The sequence below is a fragment of the Mobula birostris genome, chromosome 17 (genome assembly GCF_030028105.1).
Source record: "Mobula birostris isolate sMobBir1 chromosome 17, sMobBir1.hap1, whole genome shotgun sequence".
Classification (NCBI taxonomy): Eukaryota; Metazoa; Chordata; class Chondrichthyes; order Myliobatiformes; family Myliobatidae; genus Mobula; species Mobula birostris.
Window position 1 is genome coordinate 64,671,632 of NC_092386.1, and position 25,681 is coordinate 64,697,312.

Genomic DNA, 25,681 nt, shown 5'->3' on the forward strand with positions numbered 1-25,681 from the left:
TGAGCATGTTTTCTGCCTCTGATGCATCCAGTCCTGTTAGAATTTTAAAGGTTTCAGTGAGATTTCCATTCATTCTTCTGAATTCTACTGAACAGAAGCCCAATTGACCCAAATTCCCATCATTTGTCAGTTGTGGCTCCTGAAAGTCCTGATATCTTAATGAAGGGTCTCAGCCCAAAGCATTGACTATTCTTGTCCATAGATGGTGCCTGACCTGCTGAGTTCCTCCAGCATTTTGTGTGTGTTAGTCATTAACAATTGACGGATTACTTTCTCCATTCTGATTTTCCTTGAAGGGGAAGTAATTAAAATGTTGCATTGCCTTTATTAATTTTTAAAATAACTTTCACACTCAAAATGTATTCCATACCATTGAATCTTTCCGTAGATGCGGTGGTTTATTGTTTTCCAGCGGGCACATAGATATAAATGTGACCCTTGTATCTAGTTAATTTTACATACAATTTTGATAACTTGTGTCAGTTCCAGGATCTGAAATTAAACCTCCATATCCTTACTTCCTGTGATCTGAAAATGGCCATTTAATATTCTATTTTCCTCCTGCTTGCAGCCAAAACTTCTATTCGACTTTCATAATTTTTTAATAAGTATATTTCAGAAAAATAACCCAAGTCCTAAAGAAACTATGTATTGGAAAAAATTCCCTTTGTTTCCAATAGATTCACCTCTGGCTTTTTCTACCAACCCAGAGATCCAGTGAATGCAGCGTGAGTTTCAACAGGCTTGGTCATGTGTGAAGTCGCTTGGCACTTTTGGAGAGGATTTAATGATATAACGGCAGGAGAACAGCTGCTCTGCTGCCTGAAATAGCGTGCCCCCTTAATACAGTTTAAATAACGCCTTTGTAATTGACACCTATGATAATGAATAGTCAGTGAGGTCTATTTCCATCACGTGGTATTTTTCTTTAATCTGGCTTCATTGATTTCGATAGTGGAATTAATCATGTGTGAATTTCATGCCTATCCTCACTACCACAAGGTGACATTAATTTGAATGTTCCACCTAATGTTTTCAATTATAAGCCACTACAAATAATGTATTCAGTAAGATGTTTAACTAAGATTTGTGTGTGTGTGTGTGTGTGTGTGTAAGTAAAATGATGTTTGTTTCATTTAAAGCCAAGGAACAACCCTTTTTCAAACGGATCCTTTTTCAGTTTGGCACGTAAGCCACATTCCCTGAATGAACAAAGTTTGGTCAGTGTCCAGTTGCAGTGCAAACTGCACCTTAGCAGCATGAAATGTTAATTTGCAGGACTGTCAACATTAGGAAATTTTAGGAGCAAGACTCATAACAAATTATATATTAATGAGGATGTGTTTTACATTTTTTTTCTCAGTTTTAAGACAAGCTGGGTTTCACAGGCTGAATAAAACCAATCTCTAAAGGCAGGAGATAGTTATTTGGATGCAGCAGGGAAATACCTTTCCAGCCCTGCTGTTTGGAGAAGTTTTCAACCCCAGCCTGCTAAACAAAATTCTTTGATCAGAATACTAGCTTTTTACTCTCCACCAATGACTGGATCTTTTCCCAAGCCACCTGATCATCTTAAACTTCCTTCACACTTCCGTATTTTCTCAATCCTTCTGATTTCTTCTCCAATTGTTCCATCCTCTGAATGGCCTTTCTTCTCCTAGCCTGGACCTTCCCATCTTTCTGGCACCTGATGATTTTATCCTGGTCTCTGATATGCCTACTCTCCAGTCTTCTTCCCAGCTTCTGTTCTCCTGCATTCTCTCCATTCTTCAGGCTATTAACAGTCAGCCAGTCTCTGGTTGTAGTTGGAAATAGGGACAGGAAATTTCTAATCCAGACTCAAGAGACTGCAGATACTATGATGTGAAGCAACAGTTTGCTGGATGGATAGCGAGTCGATCAGCATCTATGGCGGGAAATGAATTGTTGATGTTTTAGGTTGGTTCAGGAATCCTGTGACAGGGTTTTGACATTAACAGCTCTTTTTCGTCAACAGATGCTGCATGATCTGTCAAGATCCTCTAGCAGATTGTTTGTAGTTCTAGTCCTATGCAGATGTTAAACTCAACAGGAGCTGAGGCAAAATTATTCTGGGCTTTCTGAATGGAAATCAGCAACTTCTACCTCAGAATCAGAATCAGGTTTAATATCACTGGCAAAGTCATGAAATTTGCGGTTTTGCAGCAGCGGTACAATGCAATACATAGCAACAAAAATATAAATTTCAGTAAGAAGCATGTATATATAAAAAAATTAAATAAGTACTGAAAAAAGAGGGAAAAATACTGATCAAGTATGATGGTGGATGTTAAGAATTTGTCCTGACATATTGAGCGTGTGTCTTCAGGCTCATGTACCTCCTTTTTGATGATGGCAATGAGAAGAGAGCGTGTCTTGGATGCAGCCTTTCTGAGGCATTGCCTTTGAAGTTGTCCTTGATGCTGCGGAGGCTAATGCGCATGATGTGACTGGCTGAGTTTGCAACTTCCGCAGCTTTTTCTGATCCTGTGTAGTGGCCCCTCCATACTAAATACTGATGCAACCAGTTAGAATGTTCTCCACGGTACATCTGTAGAAACTTGTGAGTGTCTTTGGTGACATACCAATTCTCCTCAAATTCCTAGTGAAATATAAGTGCTATCGTGCCTTCTGTGTGTAATCCCTAGGTTAAGATTTCTACTGCTATACTGAGAAGGAATTTATTTTTGCAGTTTCCTGTAAAAAGCAGTGTGTCCTGTTGGAAAGGGTGTTTTGGCTTCAGATAAAGATAAGGCCTTGTTGTCCAATTTAAGAATGTTGTGTCAATCAGGTTTGTGGGATGTGAGAGAAGGTTCGAGGAGCTGGGTGGAAAGAGTTTTTATGAAGGACAGTAGTCGGGTTTTGGGATTTTTTGGGCGGGTGGTGCAGAGAGAAGAACACTAGGGAAGTCCTGGAGAATCCCATCCGAAGAGGAGACCCCTAATTGAAGGAGTGCTTCGCGAGGCGGAGGATTCCAAGAAGGGAAGTTCTACCTGTGGTTGGTGATGAGAATTCAGCAATGTAAGTAAAGTGATACACCGAGCTTCTACAGCAAAAAGCTCCAGCGTTTATGTGCACATTTAGATTGGTTTAACTGTACTGGACCCTTTTATCTTCCTTTGTCTTTCTCTGTTAACTGTGTGTGAATATTCTTCCTTTATAATTTTATGCTGGTATATGATCTGTCATTTCTGGGCTACCAATAACTGTGTATGGGCAGTATTTACACAGCACTTGCTCAAAATGAGGTTCTTTTAACGGGAACATCCCGATGTTTCAGTTTGGTTGAACCCCAAATCATACCGACCCTGGACGTGTATTGCTTATGAAAGGCAGCTTTCTCATGGCTGACTCACATAGCTGTTAGCAGAGTTAGCTGTCAAGCCAAGTTGGTGAATGAGCCTAGGTGAGAGGGTTGCATATGTAATTGCATCAATATGTTGGGCCCAGGATAGATTCTCAGAGATGTTGACATCCAGGAACTTGAAACTGCTCACCCTTTCCACTTCTGATCTCTCAGCGAGGACTGGTGTGTCTTCCCTTGACTTCCCCTTCCTGATTTCCACAGTCAATTCCTTGATCTTATTAATGTTGAGTGCAACACCACACAACCAGCTGATCTAACCCGTTCCTGTACAACTCCTCGTTATTGTCTGAAATTCTGCCAACAATAGTTACGTCATTGGCAAATTTATAGTTGGTGTTTGAACTGTGTCTAACCACACAATCTTGGTTGTAGAGAGAGTAGAGCAGTGGGATAAGGTTGCATCCTTGAGGTGCACCAGTGTTGATCGTCAACAAGGAGATATTATTTCCAATCTGCACAGGTTACGTCTGTTGGTGAGGAAGTTAAGCATCCAGTTGCAGAGAGGTACAGAGGCCCAGGTTTTGGAGCTTTCTGTTTAGAACTGAGGGCATGATTGTGTTGAATGTTGAGCTGTAGTCAATAAATAGCAGTCTGAGGAAGTATTACTGTTGTCCAAGTGATGCATGGCAGAGGGAGGGCCAGTGAGATTGCATCTCCTGTAGAACTATTGTGGCAATAGGCAAATTGCAGCAGGTCCAGGACCTTGTTTAGGCAGGAGTTGATTCTAATCATGACCAACCTCTCCAAGCACTTCATTACTTAACCCTTTCTCCCTGTTTCCACCCTCCACTTTCTTCAACCACCCTGTAAAAATTAAGGTCAATATTTCTGCTGTCCATTGTGAGGATTTGGCATTTGATATCCACACAGACAGTATGTGTCTACATACATAAAATTTTCAGTCCACCTGTCTTCAGAAAAAAGTGGGCATTTTGGAGTGGCTAAGCATTCCTCAGTGACCCCAGATAACTGCAGATCGGTCAATGAAGCACTTGGACCCTGTCACTTAAAAAAAAGATTGAGCAGGCTAATGTGTTTGATGCTCTCACATTTGTTATAAAGTACTGTTTTCTATATCCTGGTGTTACAAAAGAGCTGAAAGATTTAAAACAGTAACGTGTTTCGTGGCAAATCTCTGATTTAAGGTAAAAGATAGACGAATTATTTATATTAAAAGCTCTGCCTCAGAAAATAAAATTTTGATTAAAATGGGTGTGATATCATAGGAAATCTTTACACAGGAATGTCAGAGTGTTATTTCACATTAAATGCAGAAGGAAAAGTGGAAATATGGAATGAGAAATATTGAAATGAAATTGAAAGTGAGAAAAATATTTTAAAAAAGAGTGTGTAGCACGAAGTGACAACTTTAAAAAAAATTAACTGAGCACTTCTTGGTGAGTTCTACAGAGATCTCTAACCCAGTACAATTTGTGGCCAAATTGCCTGTGGAAAGAGCATAGATTCTGGAGCTTTCAAAGTATTCCAGAGAAGAGTCAGAAATTAATGCTGATATTACGATCCATCGTTAGGATTTGTCTAACTCCAGCCTTTTTAGTTAATATTCATTTGATGAACAGGGATGAGGAAAATAATGGTTTATTTCAAGAAGAAAATATATCTCATTCTTAATTTAACAATGTTAACTTCCATACTTGATGAAAGGGTATGCAGGGATTAGTTATCTATGGATGGGTTACACATGACTCAAGGGAGTAAATATCCTCATGGCAGGTTTGTGAGAGTTGCTGGGAAGGGTTTAAACTAGATGGATGGGAACCAGAGTGATGGGGTGGTTGGTTTACAGGTAGATGCAGCATGTAGAGATACTGTGAGGAAGGATAGGCAGTGGAAAGTGTTATGTTTTATATCTCCAAAACATGAAGCTAATCAAATGAAAAACATGGGAATCCAGGATGCATGTGCTTAATTTCATTTTACGGTAGCATAAGCACATATGCCGTTCACATTCATGTAACCAGAAATGAATTATGTAAGCAACAAAGAATGCTTCAAATATTACTGAAATATTAAATACACAACAGAAAGAGTATAATGCAGTAAGTTGAATGGGTTGAAATGTGTCCGTTTTGATGTGAAAAGTGTCAGAAACAAAGGTGATGAACTTAGAGCATGTAACTTTCCTGCCCATTACAGAGATTTAACTGTCACAAAGGCAGGAATGGCTGCTGGATGTATCAAAAGGGGGAGTAAGAGAGCTAAGAGGTGGGGGCTGTGGCATTGCTGATCAGGAATGGTATCACAGCTGCAGAATGGAAGGATATCTGAAGGGGATCTTTTACTGAGTCACTGTGGGTGGAAGAAGTCAGAAATGGGAAGACAGCAATCACTCTATCTGTGTGGCATTTCCTAAAGACCCCCCCCCCCCATAGCAATAGAGGCACCGAGGTGCAGATAGGGAAGCAGATTTTTGAAAAATACAAAAATAACAGGGTTGGGGGTCATGGGTGACTTCAATTTCCTTAAAATTGATTGGCACCTCCTCAGTGCAAAAGGTTTAGATAAGGCAGAATTTGTTAGGTGTGTCCAGGAAGGATTCCTGACATAGTATGTAGACAGACCGACTGGAGGAGAGGCCATATTGGATCTGGTGCTAGGCAATGGACAGATCAGGTGACATCTCTCAGTAGGTGGGCATTTTGGAGACCACAACTCTCTGACCTTTACCATAACCTTGGACAGGGATAGGAGCAGATATGGGAAAGCATTTAATTGGAAGAAGGCAAATTATATGATTAGGTGTAGGACTTGGGAGCATAACTTGGGATGTACCAAGAGAAATGCACAACAGAAATGTGGGATTTGTTTAGGGAACTGGGAAAGGCAGAAAGTGGTATTAGATGGAGTATATTCTGTGTGGAAGCCAGTAACCAGTGGTATTTCACAGGGATCTGTTCTGGGACCTCTGCTGTTTGTGATTTTGATAAATATCTAGAATGAAGAAATGGAAAGGTGGGTTAGTAAGTCTGCAGGTGACATGAAGGTTTCTGGTGTGATGGATAGTGTGGAAAATTGTCTTAGGTTACAACTGGATATTGATAGGATACAGAGCTTAGCTGGCAAGTGGCATTGGAGTTACTCCAGAGAAGTATGATATAATTCACTTTGGAATATTGAACTTGAAGGCAGAATACAGGCATAATGGCAGGATTCTTAACAGTGTGGAGGAACAGAGGAATTTTGGAGTTCATGCCCACAGATCCCTTAAAGTTGCAGCGCAAGTTGATGGGGTGGTTAAGAAGATGTATGGTGTGTTGGCTTTCGTTAGTGGGGATTGAGTTGAAGAGCCGTGAAGTAATGTTGCAGTTCAATGAGACTTTGGTTAGACTACACTTGGAGTACTGTGTTCAGTTCTGGTCCCTTCATGATAGAAAGAATGTAGAAGATTTAGAGAGGGTGCAGAGGAGATTTACCAGGATGCTGCCTGTATTAAAGAGCATGTTTTATGAGGATAGATTGAGTGAGCTAGGGCTTTTCTCTGCAGAGAGAAGGAGCATGAGAGGTGATTTATTTGATAGAGGTGTACAAGATGATAAGGGGTATAGATAGAGTAGACAGCCAGAGACTTTTACCTAGGGTAGAAATGTCTAATATCAGGGTCATAACTTTAAGGTGTTTGGAGGAAAGTATAAGAGGGGTGTCAGAGGTAGATGTTTACAAGGAGAGTAGTAGGTGTGTGGAACATACTGTCAGGGGTGATGGTAGAGGCAGACAGGGACTCTTAGATAAGCCATGAATGAAAGAAAATGGAGGGCTATGTGGGAAGGAAAGGTTAGATTGATATTGGAGTAGATTAAAGGGTCGACACATATTGTGGGCCTGAGGTCTTTACGGTGCTGTACTGTCCTATGAGGTTGGGGCCATTACCTCTCAGGAGTGGTGAGTACAGGAGGTTGGGTTTATTATCTATCAAGAATGGAGTGATTACATGAATTTGGATTTACTAGGAATGGGTGGAATATACAAATTTGGTGAGTTACCTGTGAAGAAAGTGGGTATCCAAAACCAGGCACACCAACTCTTGGGAGGTGAGGAGAGAGGTATTAAAGCTTGGAGCACGTGAAAGCTGATGGCAGAGGTCTTTGGGCAATAGTCTTGCTTCACAGGAACTTTTAGGAGTATTGTGGAAGAATAGAGGACAGTGACTCCACAATGTTTTAATAACTACAGCCAGTAATGAATAATTAAAGCCTATGGTTTTCATTCTGCTGATTTTCTACTATATGTGAACAAACATGCACTTTAACAGCCTCTTACATCTTCAAGATCTAAAGAAGAATTTCACCGTCAACAAAATATCTTTAAACATGTTGATTCTGATGTATATAACTATATATAACAGTCAATATGCAGTAGAAATGTCCTACAGACAGCAGGTATGGTAAACATTTACTTGGTTACTGGTGTTAGTTGAAAGATTACACAAGAAAATCTCCATGCTAATCATTGAATAGTGCTATGGAATATTTTCAGCCACCTAAAATGACACCACTGAAGTGTCAAACACTGTACCAAACTAAATTATGTGCTCAATTTTCTGAAATGGAGATTAAACTCAAACCACCGATACATTCCGGCCACTTAATTTTCACCAAAGAAAGATATTGGATACTGATCATAGAGAGTGCAGTTTTCTAGTTGCATAGTTATAATTCACACAATGTACTTTGCAGCATAACTGTACTTGTTTAGTAGAAAAGAACTGGATTTGCTCCTCATACCTCATAGTTGTAAAAATGGCCATTAATGGAGAAGCGATGGTGTTTAGCTTTCCGTGCTGTAGCCACTGCTTGGTTCTTTACCCTCATTGACACCAGCGACACATCACTCCTAGTACGTATTAAGGTGCCACTTTCTTGTGTTCGTTTTGGCTTTAATGTACTGGTTTCATATACTAAAAAGATGGAGGAGAAGAAAGTATTAACTTAGAACTTTAATGTGCCATATTTTTCTCTAGCGCTCAAGCTGGTTGAACCTTCACCCTCACTTTGCACAGACCAAAATTGTTGTTAAATGGTCAAATTTCAAAAATACATGAAATGTGTACTTCATAATACTTCATATATTTTCAGAATCAGAATCACTATCACTATTGTTATCACTGTCTTGTATGACGTGAAATTTTCTTTGCATAAAATTACTACAAATTACAAAATAATACTGCTTAAAAGAAATAACAAGGTAGTGTTCGTGAACCATTCAGAAATGTGATGTCTGAGAGGAAGAAGCTGTTTCTGAATCATTGTGTGTGAGTTTCAGGCTTGTGTACCTTCTCTCTGATGGCAGTAATGAGAAAAGAACATATCTTGGACATGAGGTTCCTTAGTGAGGGATGCTAGCTTCTTGGTGCACCACCTCTTAAAGGTGTCCTCAGTGGCTGGGAGGGTTGTGTCCATGATGGAACTGGCTGAGTGAAAGAACCCACAGTTTTATCAAAATTGACGATTTGAAAAATCTTTGTTCCCCCGACAGCGTGTAATCACAATGCCGTATTTTACCAAGGCCAGTATTCTTGACAACCTTAAATACTGATCTAGGAACCTTACCCAGCTCCTTAGCAGGCTGTTGTTCCTCAACTTCTGCCTCCTCTTCCAGTTCCGTAATGTTGTACAAATTATCAAACTCTCCCCATCGTGTCATTCCTCTGCAAACACAAGTTAATTAATTGACTGAAATGAAAATGAAGACGTTATGTCTGTAGTGTCGTTTTCAAGAAATCTATAATGCCGTTACAACTACTGAAGTATTTTAGCGTTGGAAATGCAACAGCTGATTCGATCAACTATATTCACCGTATATGTTATATGTATTAGGACTTTACTGTAGTGTGTTGGCACAACATGCAGGAAAAAACATTGTTAAAAAGTGGTTTGAAGTGTTTCAGTGTAGTGCAGTGTTGGGCATAATAGATAGAGGGAGGTGGGGTCGAACTAGAATGGTCGATCAGATGAGTTGCCTGGGCAAAGAAAGTTTTAAGAGGTTGTGGCATTTTTTGTTTTAATAACCCTTTAGTGCAATCTAGAAGGGAGCTTTTGGAAAAGGAAGTTTGCAGGGTGGGTAATGTTTGTAATAATTTTTCCTGCCCGCGTCTTTGCCCTGGACACGTATAAGTCCTGTACTGATGGTAGACTGCAGCCAATGACCTTTGTAGCTGACCTAACAGTTTGCTGTAGTTCTCATATATTGTCAGAGGATGCTGCATCAAGCCAGACAGTAATGACTGACATGAGGATGTTCCCTAAGATTTCAGTGTAGAATTGCACCAGCATGTTTTGGAGAAGATGAAATTTTACTAACTTCCACAAAAAGCACATCCTCTGCCAAGCTTTTTTGTTAATGAAGGAGATATGATTCTCCCACATGAGAACTATGTGTTGGTCATGGTTTCTTCCCCAAACAGCAATATGCGAATGATCTGATAATCTATCTATTTAAGTGATAATGATTGAGGGATAGGTATTGATCAGAGTTTTGTGTATAATGCAGTTGTGCTTCATCAGAATAGCATCACAGGATCATTCATATCCATTGAGTTGAGCAGTTAGGATGTTAGTCGAAGAAGTCTTTCAAAATATGAAACTACTGACACTGCAGTGCAGTGCAGCTTATGAACATCATTTAGGAGTGAGTCAAAGTGAATCAGAGGTAGGAACCCAACAGATAGTTGTGTGTTGTGTGAAGGTTTTCCCTGGGGTTGAGAATGGTAGGTGGGTTAAGGGTGGTGGGTAATAGCATTTAGTGGAGAAGATAGAGAATATGGATTAATTGAGTCTGGAGGAGTGGCTGGTTAGAGAGCAGAAAAACAATTATTCCAAGGACGAATACTATTTAATGCTATTAAATAATGTTATTTACAATATATATTAATGATTTAGATGAAGGGATTAAAAGTAACATTAGCAAATTTGCAGATGACAAAACTGGGTGACGGTGTGAAATGTGAGGAGGATGATATGAGAATGCAGGGTGACTTGGACAGGTTGGGTGAGTGGGCAGATGCATGGCAGATGCAGTTTAATGTGGATAAATGTGAGGTTATCCACTTTGGTGGCAAGAACAGGAAGGCAGATTCCTATCTGAACGGTGTCAAGTTAGGAAAAGGGGAAGTACAACGAGATCTAGGTGTCCTTGTTCGTCAGTCACTGAAAGTGAGCATACAGGTACAACAGGCAGTGAAGAAAGCTAATGGCATGTTGGCCTTCATAACAAGGGGAGTTGAGTATAGGAGCAAAGAGGTCCTTCTGCAGTTGTACAAGGCCCTGGTGAGACCCCAACTGGAGTACTGTGTGCAGTTTTGGTTTCCAAATTTCAGGAAGGACATTCTTGCTATGGAGGGAGTGCAGCGTAGCTTCACTGGGTTAATTCCAGGGATGGCGGGAATGTCATATGTTGAAAGATTGGAGCGACTGGGCTTGTATACATTGGAATTTAGAAGGATGAGAGGGGATCTGATTGAAACATATAAGATTATTAAGGGATTGGACATGCTAGAGGCAGGAAACATGTTCCCGATGTTGGGGGAGTCCAGAGCCAGAGGCCACAGTTTAAGAATAAGGGGTAGACCATTTAGAATGGAGTTGAGGAAAAACTTTTTCACCCAGAGAGTTGTGGATCTGTGGAATGCTCTGCCTAAGAAGGCAGTGGAGGCCAATTCTCTGGATTCTTTCAAGAAAGAGTTAGATAGAGCTCTTAAAGATAGCGGAGTCAAGGGATATGGGGAGAAGGCAGGAACAGGGTACTGATTGTGGATGATCAGCCATGATCACAGTGAATGGCGGTGCTGGCTCGAAGGGCTGAATGGCCTACTCCTGCACCTATTATCTATTGTCTATTGACAATGGGATAAAATATTTTGGGGGAGAGATGACAGTCCACTGGATAGGGTAGTATAATTTGGGGATAAGGACTCTACTGTAAAGGGGATACAATCAGGCATAATTCAAGATGCTAGGGTCTGAGGGTAACAATTGAAGATAGTCTGAGAGAAGTATAATCTGGAGTGCTATTATATAAATTGCATTTAAAGTTACAATATTGTAATCCAATTCTTAGCACTGTGCTCCCATTGAGAGAGAATTGCCTGGGATAATGTGTTTACTCTGCATTCCCGTGCTTTGCATTTTATCTACCAAGATTTAGAAGAATACAGAGAATCACCCACCTTTTGTTCGTCACAGGGTCAGGAGTTTGGGCAGACTTTGATGGTAACCTGGACTTCTCATCATTGACCTGTAACCTTACTGGTTGTTTTACACTCCAGGAAATATCCAATAGTCCTTCCAAGACAACCTTTCCATTGCTCTTCAGAGGGAATAATGAGAAGTTTAATTTATAAGGGAAGCTTCAGAACACAGTGTTATATTCAAAACAAAAGCAGTTTATAACAGTTGAAAAAATAGATTCAAATATTACTGTCAGTATCTTAACCAGCTCAGCGGAGTTGGGTTCCCTTCAGGATCTGAAGTACTTATGTCTAAAAATTAGATCCAAAATACCAACGTGTTTATAGGCCTCTACTTTTTAACTCTTAATCTAGTATTTTCCAAAGACAAAATTGGTCTCCCTCATTCCCGCTGGCATTTTCCAATGAAACATTTGACTTGCATCTCCTTATTTATCCATAAAATTTTCAATGCTATTCCCAACCAACTATTTTCATAGTTTTGGTTGATTGGGTGAATCAGTCAACATCAACCACTTTCTTTCGTTCTACTTGTCAATATTTATGTGGGAATAATATTATTTCTATTCTGGTTGTTTGTCTTGTATCCATTGTAATGTTCTTTTATGTTAACACACCAAGGCAAAAAGCCAGTTTAGTTCCACACTAGCAGCTTAAAGATTGTGAATTCCTCAAACCTTGAATTTCTGTGTCCTGTGAATTTAAAACCTGTTTAATTGTTTGTCCTGTCTTTCCTTTGAACAATATGATTCAGAGCCGTACACATTTCACTTTGAATTCTTAGCTAACAATCAAAGTCCTATTAAAGATAGTATCCTAAACCAATAGATCAGAATTTCTTCTTGTACTTGGCATCAAGTGTTGCCATGAGACAAAATAAACAACGGCAACTGAGTGGGTAGGACAAAAAGGAAGAGAAATATCACTTAATTTTAATAGAACTTGAAAACAGCAATAGACACAAATTATAGTGAACTCCATATCTGATGATAAGATTCATTCCAGTGTCATTGTTATCTCTTTAAAATATCACTGATGAATACTCCTGCTCACTTTCTGAATAAATTAAAAAATTTAATCAAGTCAAAGATAGAAAAAAGTATTCCTTAAAAGCAGAAGTTTAATTATCTTATGTTTCTTATTAGTAGATTACAGTATGTTGATTTAACCGATGTGCACTGATTACATCAGTTGTTTTCATACCATTACACTGTACTGAACTGTATAGGTTTGCTTTCATTTCTGCTTCAAGGTGAACAAGACAATGAGATTGGATGGTATTTTAAAATGAACTTTAATTTCTGCTTATTTAAATGTACTTACCTCATAAAATGACAGTTGAAAATTCCTCTTATCTTCATGAAAACAATTGTATGTTCTTAACAGTGACAAAAACTCATGCCTGAGGAATATAAGAATGTAAGTTGAAAATCTTGATGTTTATTCCAGCTATCTGAGTAATGAAATTGTTTTTCATAGTTTTCTAATCAAACTGATTGCTCAAAGAATTAGAAGTACTGCGGAATGAATCAGAGGTGCATTAGCTCTGCTGGTGAAGAACCGGATCATTATGGTAGAACCTGCAGATGAAGGGGCATCTAAATTAACCACTGGACCATTCAAGTCTGCTTCTCCACCTGATCATATTTGATGAGCGAAATCTCAGTGATTAGACTGTAACCTGGTGATAAATGATTTTAGCATGGAAGATCAAGATTTTGCTTTGATGGAAGTTAGAAATAATCAGTGAAGTTGGTCCCTAATGAAGTATTTTATCAGAGACTAACTTCTCTGATGAATTAGTCTTTGATGAATGAACTTCTTAACAGTAGCTATACTGTGGACTTCTTAACAGTAACAATGCTCAATAAATAATAGGACGTAATAAATATTGAGGGTGACTTAAATTTTCATATGGTTCAGATAAATCTAAAAGATAATTTTGAGATCAGTTCATTGAGTATATCCAGGAACCGAGCAGGAAGTAGGCCATTTAAAATTTGGTCGTGTGAGTCTGAATCATATTTATTATCATTGACATATGATGCGAAATTTATTGTAACGAGGAAGTGTCCTTTGGAAATGGTAAGTATAACATGAAGAAGTTTCACTTTCAGTTTGAGACTGAGAGACTGAAATTAGTGTCTTAAACTTAAAAAAGGTAATTATAAGGTATAATTGACTAAAACAGACTAGGAACACAGGTTAAAAGGCAAGACAGTGGTTAAGCAGTGTCAGAACTAAAAGGAAGTAACTCATAATTCTCCACAAACATATTCCATTGAAAATAAAGATTCTACAAGAAGAGTAATTAATCTAGGAACAATTAACAAAGCTAAGAATAGTGTCAAATTGAAAGAAAAGACATAAATATTGAAAGGTTAATAGTAGTCAATAAGATTTGAAAGTTTTAGGTTGATAACGAAAATGGGTAATGAGAGAATATTAGCAAGGAAAACGTTGCATCATAGAGTTTCGACACTATAGCAAAAAGACGTGAGTGCCTGAATAATTCCTCCAGCATTTTATGTGTGTTGCCTGAAACACATAGTGTTCTCCTAGAGGAAGATATGAAAAAGTGGAAAATGGCAAATAAAGAAACAGAAGAGACTTTGAACAAATACTTCGAATCTGCTTTGAACGCATTGCAATGATAGCATAAAAATCAAGGATAAATGGGAATTTAAAACAAGAACTATTCCTAAGGGAGGGGAATACAAATAAACATATTGACTTAAACAGGTTCTCTAGATCTGCTGATTTACATCCGAGATCTTTTGTAAGTGTCTGCATTAATAACAGATATATTGGATGTTATCTTCCAAAGTTCCCTAGAATTTGAAATTTAGCATGAAATGGAAAATTGCTGATATAGTACTCATAGTCATTAAAGGAGGGAGATACTGAACACAAGGTAAGTTAGTCTAACGTGTTGCTGGGAAAATGTTAGATCTATTATTGAGGAAAATGTACCGCAGAATAACAAAATGAGTACAGCATAGAAGGGGACCATGAAAAGCGTCTGTAATAGTTCCATGTAAAAACGATCCAGCATTACTCAATTTCACACCCTCTGCCCATGTCTCTGCATTTTTTTTCTTCCAGTAAACAATCAGGAATTTAGAAAATCATAATTCAATTTAGCAGCGTCAGAATGGTTGAAGGAAAACAAAATTGGGTTTGACAATTTTATTATCTTCTTTGATGGTGTAAGTAGAAGCTGGATACAAGAGAGCCAATAGATATTTATATTTCCAAAGAGCATTGGATAAAGTAGCGCATGAAGGTTACTGTAAAACCTGGAAGCTCAATGGGATGAGACAATATAGTGGCATAGATGGAGCATTAACCAATTAACAGAAATTAAAGTGTTGGGATAAATAGGTCATTTTAACTTGGCATTATGAGTGGAATGCCACAGGTATAACTTTTGGAGCTCCAGTGTTTACAGTTTACATTAATAATTTGGTTGCCAGGACCAAGTGTTTTTGCTGCTAATATAAAGATATTGGGAGAGTAATTTGCAAGGGCGACACAATGAGTCTGCAAAAAGAGACACAGAGAGGATAAAATTGTTTAAAGTTTGACATATAGAGTATAATGTGAAAAAATGTGAGTTTATGCAATAGTTATATCAAGAAAGAGATGGCAAGGATTCAGATAAAATGGGTCACCTGTCTTAAATTGGGATGCATAGGAATTTCTTCTCTCGGAGGGTTGTGAATCTTTAGAATAATCTATATCAGAAAATTGAATATTGTTTGCAATAGGCAGCAAAGTGGAGATCAGATTAGCCATGATTTCGCTCAAAGACTGAGAAGGCTTGAAGAGCTTAAGGTTTTCTGCTGTTTCTATTTTGTTAAATTTTTATGAATTAATGCAGTGTTTTGCATTTTAGGGTCCATATTCTCATCTTGGAACTTGAATAATGGTATTTGGAGTTAAATTCATGGGAAGTAGTCTTTGTGACACCATCAGACAAGAGAAAATCTGCAGATGCTGGAAATCCAAGCAACACACACAAAATGATGGAGGAACTCAGCAGGCCAGGCAGCAGCTATGGAAAGGAGTATTGTCGACGTTTTGAGCCGAAGATTTACATAGAACCACTACTGGGGATAATAAACAAAATGTCAGAGGTAGGTTCTAAGGAGAATTTTTAAAGGAAGCAAGTGAGATGGGCCTGGAGATTGAGGAAGGGAATTCTGGAGCTAGGTTTTGAAGTTGAAGACGTGGCTACCAGTGGCAGTGTAATCAAATATTCTCTGGTGCATGTGGAAGCTCACTTATTTTGCTGGGCTAAAGGGTTGACGGAGGTTGTAATGATAAGAAAGAGCAATTTCATGGAGTGATTGAAAATGAAGATGGTAGAATCTAGGCATTGCTTTGCTAGGAGACAATGTAGGTGATGAAAACGTAGAGCAGAGTTTTTGAATTGTTATTAGCTGCATGGCAGTAAGTGTAGGTACCTAATTTTTTTATCACTAACTCGTAACAATTAATATTCTCTTTAAAGGTACCCTTAATATGTTTGTTTACAATGATAAAACCAAAACTATTTCACTCATTCAGATACAAAAGAAGCTCCACCAAAATAATAACTTCAGAGTAACGATTGGAAAGGGATCAAAGATAAATAAGACTTCACAAGAGAATCTTGGTACCTGGAAATGGTCTTGCCTTTGCGAACTTGAATTTCAGGTTGCAGATGTACAGTGTTCATGACAAGTGCATTTATTCAGAGAACAAAAAAACCTGAAGAGCTGAATAAACAACATGGGATTTTTTTAAACAACTTATGCAATGAATATTGTAATATTTTTCCCAGTGGAACTCATTGAAAACATTTACATTCAATGCTGAGGTGATATCTGCAAAGCCAACCTTTCTGAACAGCAACAACCAGTAGACAATTGAGCCAGTGCAATGTGATCTAGTCACACTGGTCAGAACAAACTCAGCCAATGAAGCCTCTGAAATAAAAGGCCTGATATGTCAAAATCACATTCCTGCCTTCACCATTTGCCAGTCTAATGAATATATTAGAATGCTTGTGAAGGTTCTCTGAATACTTTTTAATTTAAATAAATAGTTAAAAAGGCAACATCATTAAAGTAAATGCAGGTAATATAAAAACTGTGGATAAATGTTTCTGGTGCAACTAGGAATGGCAGAGGCTTCTCAGCTACCTCCAATGATTAGAGACAAAGTTAGCAGCCTGTAATTGATATCCTCTACATAGATCTCAAAATGATCAGATCAACTAGATGCATTCTTTGAAAACATATCAAGTTAAGGATAGATTTGTGAGTGAAAATTGCTTCATTTCCATGGATTTTAACCCAATTTCTCAGATAAACAGATATGAAGTGTTTATGGGGTAATTCGGTTAGAAAATTCTGTAGGTTCATTGTTGTGTGTTCGGGTTGGTAACCAATTCCAATTAATTTTGGATGAGGGAAGAATTTTAAATTGCAGCAGTCTTATTGTCTAAGGTAGGCTGACAGTTCTCATACATAAAGCAAGAAGCATTTTAACTAATGGGTTCTTGTATTGTGGCAGTAATAGGTATCGAGCTCCAAAAAATAATGGTTTCTCATATTCTTGGATACAAAGTGTTTAAGAAAGAAGGGAAAGGGAAATAAAGGAGGCAGAGTTTTGATTAAGGAGAATGTTACAGTGCTGGAGAGAGAGAGGAAGTATTGCAAAAATCAAAATCTGTTCAAGAGAGATGGTTTATACAATTAGGACTATTCTACCAGCTTTAACTTGTGGGATGGGTACTATGGAGCAGATTTGGCACAGAAATTGCAGACTTGTGCATAAACTATAAATTAGTGATAAAGGATGGCAGACTTCAACGAACCAAATATAAACTGGCAGAACAATGGTATATATAAGAGGCTAAATTTCTGAAATTTGCTGAGTTTAGTTTCTGTGGTCTACCAGGAAGGTGATGTTGGTAAATCTATTTAGAAAAATAGACTAAAGGAGGAGAAGATGGCGGCGCGACGCAGCTTGCAGTGGCCACTCCGGTGGTGATGTCTGTTATTTGTTAAGTAGGGTGCCATGCACAATCCTGATTTGATGAAGACGGACATGAGAGCACGGAGGAATAGCTGGTGAAACTTCTGAAATGCCTGCTTCGCTGCTGCTGCTACTGTGTGGTCCAGAATCTCCGGAGGAGAAGGCCCCGAGTCCTCGGCTTTGCTTGTTCCTCGGCGGCCAGGGCGGAGTCAAAGCACTCGGCAGAGGATGGTGCTCGGAGAGGCTGTGTCGGAGGGGCTGGTTGGAGGCTCGAAGTTTTCGGATGGACTCAGAGTCCGCTGCGGTCGGGTGCTTCCAAAGGTGTTCCATCGACAAGTTGGCGGTGCTTGGAGGTTTCATGGCAGGGAGAGTTCCTCCCTTCTGCCGCCTGCATGAGATGATGAGTCTACTGGGACTCTGAGACTTTTTTTTACTGTGCCCATGGTCTGCTCTTTATCAAATTATGGTATTGCTCTGCATTGTAACTATATGTTATAATTATGTGGTTTTGTCAGTTTTAGTCTTGGTTTGTCCTGTGTTTTCTTGTGATATCGTCCTGGAGGAACGTTGTGTCATTTTTTAATGCATGCATTTCTAAATGGCAATAAACGAGGACTGAATGTCCTCATAATCTAATCTAATCTAACATTGGTGGCAAAACAGCTAGGAAACGATATTTGGAATAAATGTGTGAAAGGAGATAAACCCCTCCATGGTAAATAATTGGCAAGCCAACTTCAATAGCATACAAACAGATCTGGCCAGGATAAAGTGGAATCACAACCTGGCAGGCAGAACTGTCATTGAAGAATAAGAGACCTTTAAGATGGAAGTGTTTCAGTTACATGAAGAAGAAAGGCTGGGGAAGTTATGGTAGAACTTTCTCGTTAATCAAAGACAATAAAACAGAGTGCAAAAGAGAGCATTTGACAGATCCCAGGTTGTTAACACAAGTGAGAAGCAGGTTGATCACAGAAACTTCAGGTGGGAAGTTAAAAGAGTCAAGAAGAAAGGCAAAGGGAAAATGTCACAAGATTGGCAGCAAAAATATTCCATAGGCACTCAAGGTACAAGTGAGTACCTTCCATTGGTCTTTATCCAAGAAGTAGATGCTTTTGGAGAATCAGCAAAGGAAGAAGTGGTTGAGATTCTGGATCAGTTAAAAATTGGAAATTGGTGGTACTAGAATGGCTAACTGCCCTCACGCAGATAAGTCACTTGGTGAGGGAAGGAAGGGAAGTAACTATGAAAGTCTTGGTCATAACCTTCCAAATGTTTATCAATTTTGGGGTTATTAAATAAAGAGAATATTGAAAAAATCAGCAAGTCAGGTAGCATCCTGAAATGTTAACTCTTATTTTTCTTTATACAGATTGAACTGCTGCATGTTTCCATCAGTTTCTTTTTTATTTCAGATATCAAGATTTTTATTTCAGATTTTCAATGAAACAAAACCAGATTTTTAATTAAAAAAAGAATGCTGGAAAAACCCAATGAGTCAAGCAGCAGGCTGGGCGGAAGATAAACAAGTTCAGAGAGAAGGTGTTGTCATAATTAGGTTTAATGAGAAGGCTCAGGGACATATGAAGAAGATTAACCCGTTTGCTAACAACAACTCTGGCAAATAAGATAGGGGAAATAGTATTTGCAAAAGTCCTTAATGATGGCAACCTATTGGTAAGATGTGTGAATGAGGAATCAACTTGAGAAAGCACTCAAGCTAAAAGAGATAGGAAAATGCAAGGTGGAATACACAGGGAGGGTGAGGGCACGAAATGGTGATTGTAAAGGAGTGATCACGGGGGTACTAATGAGTATAAATATGGAGGAGTTAAAAAAGGAATATCAAAGGAGGAAAAGTAATGAATGTTCTAAGACTGAAAACAACAAAGGAGGGAATGAAAAAGGAAAGTGAAACAGTATTGACTGAATTTGAAGAAGAAAGCGTGCCAAGGAAGGTGTTCCTGGGTTTCATGAGTTACCCAGTAAAAGGTGTATGTGCCAAAGCCATTGAGGTTCTATAGTTGTCAAAGGTTTGGACACATAGTTAAAAACTGTGAAAGGCAGAGGAGATGTGCTATATGTGGGGGTGATCATGAATATGGAAAGTGCCGAACAGGAGTGCAACCAAAATGCTGCAATTGTGGAGGAGCTCATAATGTGGCATATAGTGAGTGTGAGGTTATGAGACGGAAGAATAAAATTCAAGAAATAAGAGTGAAAAGTAAGATCACTTATGCAGAAGCTGTAAGAACGTCAAGAGAACAGAATAATGCTCCTAATGAACAGGGAGCAATAGGGATGCGAGAGATGCAACAAAAGACAGGGTTTATGTAGACAAAAAGGTTCTAGTACCATTCATTGCAGGAGTGATTAATAGTACGGCTGAGGTAAAGTCAAAAAGTGACAAAATTCAGCTAGTGGTCAAAGCAGCAGTGAACCATTTAGGGTTAATAGGACTGACACGGGAAGAAGTGACTAATCAGTTAAGCCAGGAAGTGTCATGGGTTGGTTAATACTAATTATGGTGATTCTTTTGCAATGGAATGCAAGGAGCTTACTGGCCAATAGTCAAGAATTCAAGCACTTTATTAAAGAAATGGTTGTAAAACCGGATGTAATGTGTATTCAGGAAACTTGGTTGAAACCAACTTTAGACTTTGTGGTATGTGGGTATACAATGATAAGGAAGGATAGAAATTTAGGGGGAGGAGGGGGTTGTGCTATGTTAATCAAGCAAGGTATACCATATAGGGTACTGGAAAAAGGAGGTGATCAGTGTTACGTACCCCGTAACTGGGTTGCCAAACCAGCAGAAATGAAGCACTCAGTTGGAGTCTGGATTACTGGAACTAAGAAAGTTTTATTAAAGAAATAAACAACACAGTACTCTAATCAAAAGGATAATAAATGCAACAGTTCAGCAATGATAAACACACATGTACACAGAACTAGGATAACAGGATCAATCAAGCTCTATCGTCGTCTAGGCGTAAATGACCAGTTTCAAAGTGACGCAAAGTTCAGTTCAATTGAGTTCAGTTCAGTTCACAGTAATCACTGCCGTGGCGGTGGACGGGGGTGGGGGGGGGGAGGAGAGAGAGAGCAAAAACGAATGAATATTCAAAACGGCTTCCACACAGACCTTCGATATTCTTCGCAGTCAGCTTTCGGGCAAACCCTTTGTAATGTCTTCTGAGGTCACCGACTGTGACCCCTCCGTTTCAGATACGATCGTTCCTCTGCAGTGAACCTGGCACCCAGGCAAGGGCGGACACACACCAAGTTCCTGCCGATCGTACCTTTCCACCCTGTGCGTCTATGGCTTGGTCCCGCGACCAGCCCTCCAAAAACTCCCACCGACTTGTGGGAGGCGCACCGCTTCCAGGGTCTCGTTACCTCGTGGTGTCGTGTGTGTGTACTGCCTTAGCGAACCTGTCCCTTTTTATCCCCCTGCTGGGGTATCGCCTGTCCATCACACCTCAAACAGTTCAGGGTTCAAAAAGGAGCTGATCTTGACAGCTCTCAGACTGTGTCTCCGTCCGTTAAACTCTCCTGTCTCTTCATTAACATTTCCAAATGCTGCTCCATTGTCTTCCTTATCTCTCTTTCTCCTGAAGACAGGTGGCAGATCAACTGTTGATCCCACTGGTGCCAGCACAGGACAGTTAACATCTTAATCTATGTGTAGTCTTTGTAACCCTCTCTCGTCACATCAGGAATACATAGTGGTGGAAGTGTGGGAGAGAGGGGAGGGAGTGGTTATAATTAACTACTACAATCCATGTAAAAGGTTGGATTTTGACAGCCTATTAAGGATACGAGGACAAAACAGACATAAAGTAGTGTGGTGTGCAGATTTCAATGCTCACAGCACAATATTTGGGGGATCTGATTACAGATTCAAATGGAAAGGTAATTGAAGATTTGATGGAAGAAAGGGATTTGGTGTGTATGAATGATGGTAGAGGAACAAGGATAAACATAACAGCAGGTACTGAGTCAGTATTAGATATTACGTTAGTGTCTAATACCTTGGCTGGCATTAGTAACTGGGGAGTTTGGACTGCTTCAACAGTAGGCAGTGATCACTACCCAGTTTTATGTTCAGTGGGTGAAAGAGTTGAAGTAAGACCAGGTGGTGAAATCCCAAAGTGGGTGTTTGGAAAAGCAGATTGGGGTAAGTTCCAGAAGTTGAGTGAAGAAGCATTGACAAAGATTGACATTTCTGGAAATATAGATGAAGTAAACAGTCAGGTGACTTCAGCAATTATTAGGGCACCAGAAGGGTCTATACCCAGGAGTAAAAATAGGATGAATAGGAAACTGGTACCATGGTGGACAGAGGAATGTTGTCAGGCTCTAAAAAACAGAAATAGAGCATTCAGGCTAGTTAAAAGAACCCTTATTAGGCAGCATTTGATTCAATATAAGAAGGCACAGGCAGTGGTGAGAAGAACTATATGTCAAGCTAAAAAGGCAAGTTGGAGGAGTTTTTGCAACAAAATAGGAAGAACAACACCTGTGGGAGCGGTATGGGGAATGATTAAGAGTATGGGGGAGATAGAAGGGAATGGGAATATCTAGTAATGATATCTGAGGAGGAAATAGCAGTCTCCAGTAAGGATAAGGCTGAGATCACTGCCAAGTTGTTTGTACAGATACACAGTTCAGAAAGTTTGTCTGAAGAAGGGAGAAGGAGAAGGGAAAGGACAATGAGTCAACACCCAGGTGTGTTAAACAGGAGGGAGGAAACAGACGATATAATTGATGATCCATTTATGTTGGCAGAAATGGTGAGGGCAATAAAGAGATGGAGACCAGCATCCCCAGGGAAAGATCTGATATGCTATGTTATGCTAAAAAATCTAGAAGAAGGAGCACTCTTGAAGTTGCTGCATTTTTATAACAGAGTGTGGGAAGAGGGAAGATTACCAAGTGCATGGAAAGAAGCAGTAGTAATTCCAATAAGGAAACCTGGTAAGGATCCATCAAAACCCACTAGCTACAGACCAGTAGCATTAACATCAAATATATGGAAAGGATGACAACAGAAAGGTTATCATATGAGCTTGAGAAGAGGGGAATGCTGGCAAGTTATCAGCGTGGTTTTAGGAAGGGAAGGAATTCCATGGACTCAATGATAAGGTTAGAGACTGAAATAAGAAAGGCCCAGGCAAATAAAGAGTCAGTAGTTGCGCACACACGAGGAATTCTGCAGATGCTGGAAATTCAAGCAACACACATCAAACTTGCTGGTGAACGCAGCAAGCCAGGAAGCATCTCTAGGAAGAGGTACAGTCAACGTTTCAGGCTGAGACTCTTCGTCAGGACTAACTGAAAGAAAAGCTAGTAAGAGATTTGAAAGTGGGAGGGGGAGGGGGAAATCCAAAATGATAGGAGAAGACGGGAGGGGGAGGGATGGAGCCAAGAGCTGGACAGTTGATTGGCAAAAGGGATATGAGAGGATCGTGGGACAGGAGGCCTAGGGAGAAAGAAAAAGGGGAGGGGGGGAAACCGAGAGGATGGGCAAGGGGTATAGTGAGAGGGACAGAGGGAGAAAAAGGAGAGAGAGAGAAAGAATGTATATAAATAAATAACGGATAGGGTACAAGGGGGAGGTGGGGCATTAGCGGAAGATTGAGAAGTCAGTGTTCATGCCATCAGGTTGGAGGCTACCCAGACGGAATATAAGGTGTTGTTTCTCCAACCTGAGTGTGGCTTCATCTTTACAGTAGAGGAGGCCATGGATAGATATATCAGAATGGGAATGGGACGTGGAATTAAAATGTGTGGCCACTGGGAGATCCTGCCTTCTCTGGCGGACAGAGTGAAGGTGTTCAGCGAAACGATCTCCCGGTCTGCGTCGGGTCTCGCCAATATATAGAAGGCCACATCAGGAGCACTGGACACAGTATATCACCCCAGCCGACTCACAGGTGAAGTGTCGCCTCACCTGGAAGGACTGTCTGGGGCCCTGAATGGTGGTAAGGGAGGAAGTGTAAGGGCATGTGTAGGACTTGTTCTGCTTACAAGGATAAGTGCCAGGAGGGAGATCGGTGGGGAGGGATGGGAGGGACGAATGGACAAGGGAGTCACGTAGGGGGCAATCCCTCTGGAAAGCAGGGCGGGGGGAGGGAAAGATATGCTTAGTGGTGGGATCTCGTTGGAGGTGGCGGAAGTTATGGAGAATAATATGTTGGACCCGGAGGCTGGTGGGGTGATAGGTGAGGACAAGGGGAACCCTATTCCTAGTGGGGTGGCGGGAGGATGGAGTGAGAGCAGATGTGCGTGAAATGGCAGAGGTGCGTTTGAGAGCAGAGTTGATGGTGGAGGAAGGGAAGCCCCTTTCTTTAAAAAAGGAGGACTTCTCCCTCGTCCTGGAATGAAAAACCTCATCCTGAGAGCAGATGCGGCAGAGACGGAGGAATTGTGAGAAGGGGATGGCATTTTTGCAAGAGACAGGGTGAGAAGAGGAATAGTCCAGATAGCTGTGAGAGTCTTATAGTAGACATTAGTAGGTAAGCTGTCTCCAGAAATAGAGACAGAAAGATCTAGAAAGGGGAGGGAGGTGTCGGAAATGGACCAGGTAAACTTGAGGGCAGGGTGAAAGTTGGAGGCAAAGTTAATGAAGTCAATGAGCTCAGCATGCGTGCAGGAAGCAGCGCCAATGCAGTCGTCAATGTAGCGAAGGAAAAGTGGGGGACAGATACCAGAATAGGTTTGGAACATAGATTGTTCCGCAAAGCCAACAAAAAGGCAGGCATAGGTAGGACCCATACGGGTGCCCATAGCTACACCTTTTGTTTGGAGGAAGTGTGAGGAGCGAAAGGAGAAATTATAAGAGTAAGGACTAATTCCGCTAGACGGAGCAGAGTTGCAGAGTTATTGGAGTCAGTAGTTGCAGTGTTTTTTGACATTGAAAAAGCCTTTGATATAATGTGGAAGGAAGAATTGTTTATTAAACTGCATAAGATGAGGGTTGGTGGGAGAGTTTTTAATTGAATTTAAGATTTTTTGTTTGGTAGAAAAATTCAAGTTCAGATTGGATCAGAATTATCAAAACAGTACATAGTGGGAAATGGCACACCTCAAGGTAGTATGATTAGCCCGTTACTTTTCATCATCATGATCAGTGATGTCTTCATAAAGGTACCAGTGGACATAGGTAAATCACTGTTTGCGGATGACGGGGCCTTGTGGAAAAGAGGCAGGAACATGGAGCATATAATCAGGAAACTACAAGGAGCAATTGATGAAGTGGTGGAGTGGGGTTATGATTGGGGATGTAGATTTTCAGAAGAGAAAACTCAAACTGTATTTTTCACCAGGAAAAGAATTGAGGTAGGGAAGAAGTTAAAGATGTATGGGATTGAATTAGAAAGGGTTGGATCATTTAAATTTCTGGGAGTTATGTTTGATTCATGATTAACATGGGCAAACCATATCAGGAAAGGTGAGGAAAAATGAAAAAAAGTAATAAATGTGATGAGATGTTTGACTGGTAGGGAATGGGGAGCAAGTTGTTCAGTGTTGAAGAGAATGTATGTGGCTTTAGTAAGATCTGTGATGAACTATGGAAATATAGCATATGGATCAGCAGCTAGGTCTCTTATAAGGAAACTGGATGTGATTCAGGCTCAGGCTTTGAGAGTGTGCAGTGGGGCTTTTAAAACATCACCAGTATCAGCCCTACAGGTAGAAATAGGAGTAATGCCTTTGGAACTAAGAAGGATGCAACTGGTGGCAAACTACTGGGCTAACTTGCAGGGGTGCAATGATTCTCACCCTGCTAAAGGAGTGTTGCAGGAGTGCTGGGTAACTGGGAGTTTTCAAAAGGATAAGTTTAGTTGGGTAGGGAATGATATTGCTAAAGAACGTGGAGTGTTTGATCTAAGGATAAGTCCTTAAGTAGTTTATCCGGTTGTAGCTCCATGGAAGCTTGTATGGCCTGACATAGACTGGCATTTGTAGAGGTAAAGAGGAAAGGAAAATATAAAACTGATTTGGTAAGTGCATTTAACTGTCATGTGATGGAAAAGTATAGTGATTATGTTCAGATTTAT

General features: G+C 40.0%; 1 protein-coding gene and 1 long non-coding RNA gene across 8 annotated transcripts in view; one reads left to right on the top strand and one right to left on the bottom strand.

Moving 5' to 3' along the window:
• The window catches only part of LOC140211726 (uncharacterized), a 107,614-nt gene that overhangs the window by 21,433 nt on the left and 60,500 nt on the right, over positions 1–25,681 (top strand). Inside the window, exons 3-4 of one of the 4 annotated variants that reach the window (XR_011889564.1) lie at positions 15,487–15,727; positions 17,649–18,845. This is a non-coding gene — a long non-coding RNA (uncharacterized lncRNA). Of the gene's footprint in view, positions 1–15,486; positions 15,728–16,160; positions 16,409–17,648; positions 18,846–25,681 lie in introns of those variants that run through there. The other 3 variants (XR_011889562.1, XR_011889563.1, XR_011889561.1) reach the window with 3 other exon arrangements.
• Positions 1–25,681, bottom strand: part of rassf6 (Ras association domain family member 6) — a 67,147-nt gene that overhangs the window by 17,541 nt on the left and 23,925 nt on the right. For all 4 annotated transcript variants that reach the window (XM_072281828.1, XM_072281824.1, XM_072281825.1 and 1 more), the window contains 5 exons: positions 16,253–16,351; positions 12,912–12,990; positions 11,568–11,707; positions 8,953–9,050; positions 8,128–8,300 (listed from right to left, as the gene is read on the bottom strand). In XM_072281828.1, the coding sequence (XP_072137929.1) occupies positions 8,128–8,300; positions 8,953–9,050; positions 11,568–11,707; positions 12,912–12,990; positions 16,253–16,311 (549 nt within the window). In that variant the 5' untranslated portion in view covers positions 16,312–16,351. The remainder of the gene's footprint in view (positions 1–8,127; positions 8,301–8,952; positions 9,051–11,567; positions 11,708–12,911; positions 12,991–16,252; positions 16,352–25,681) is intronic.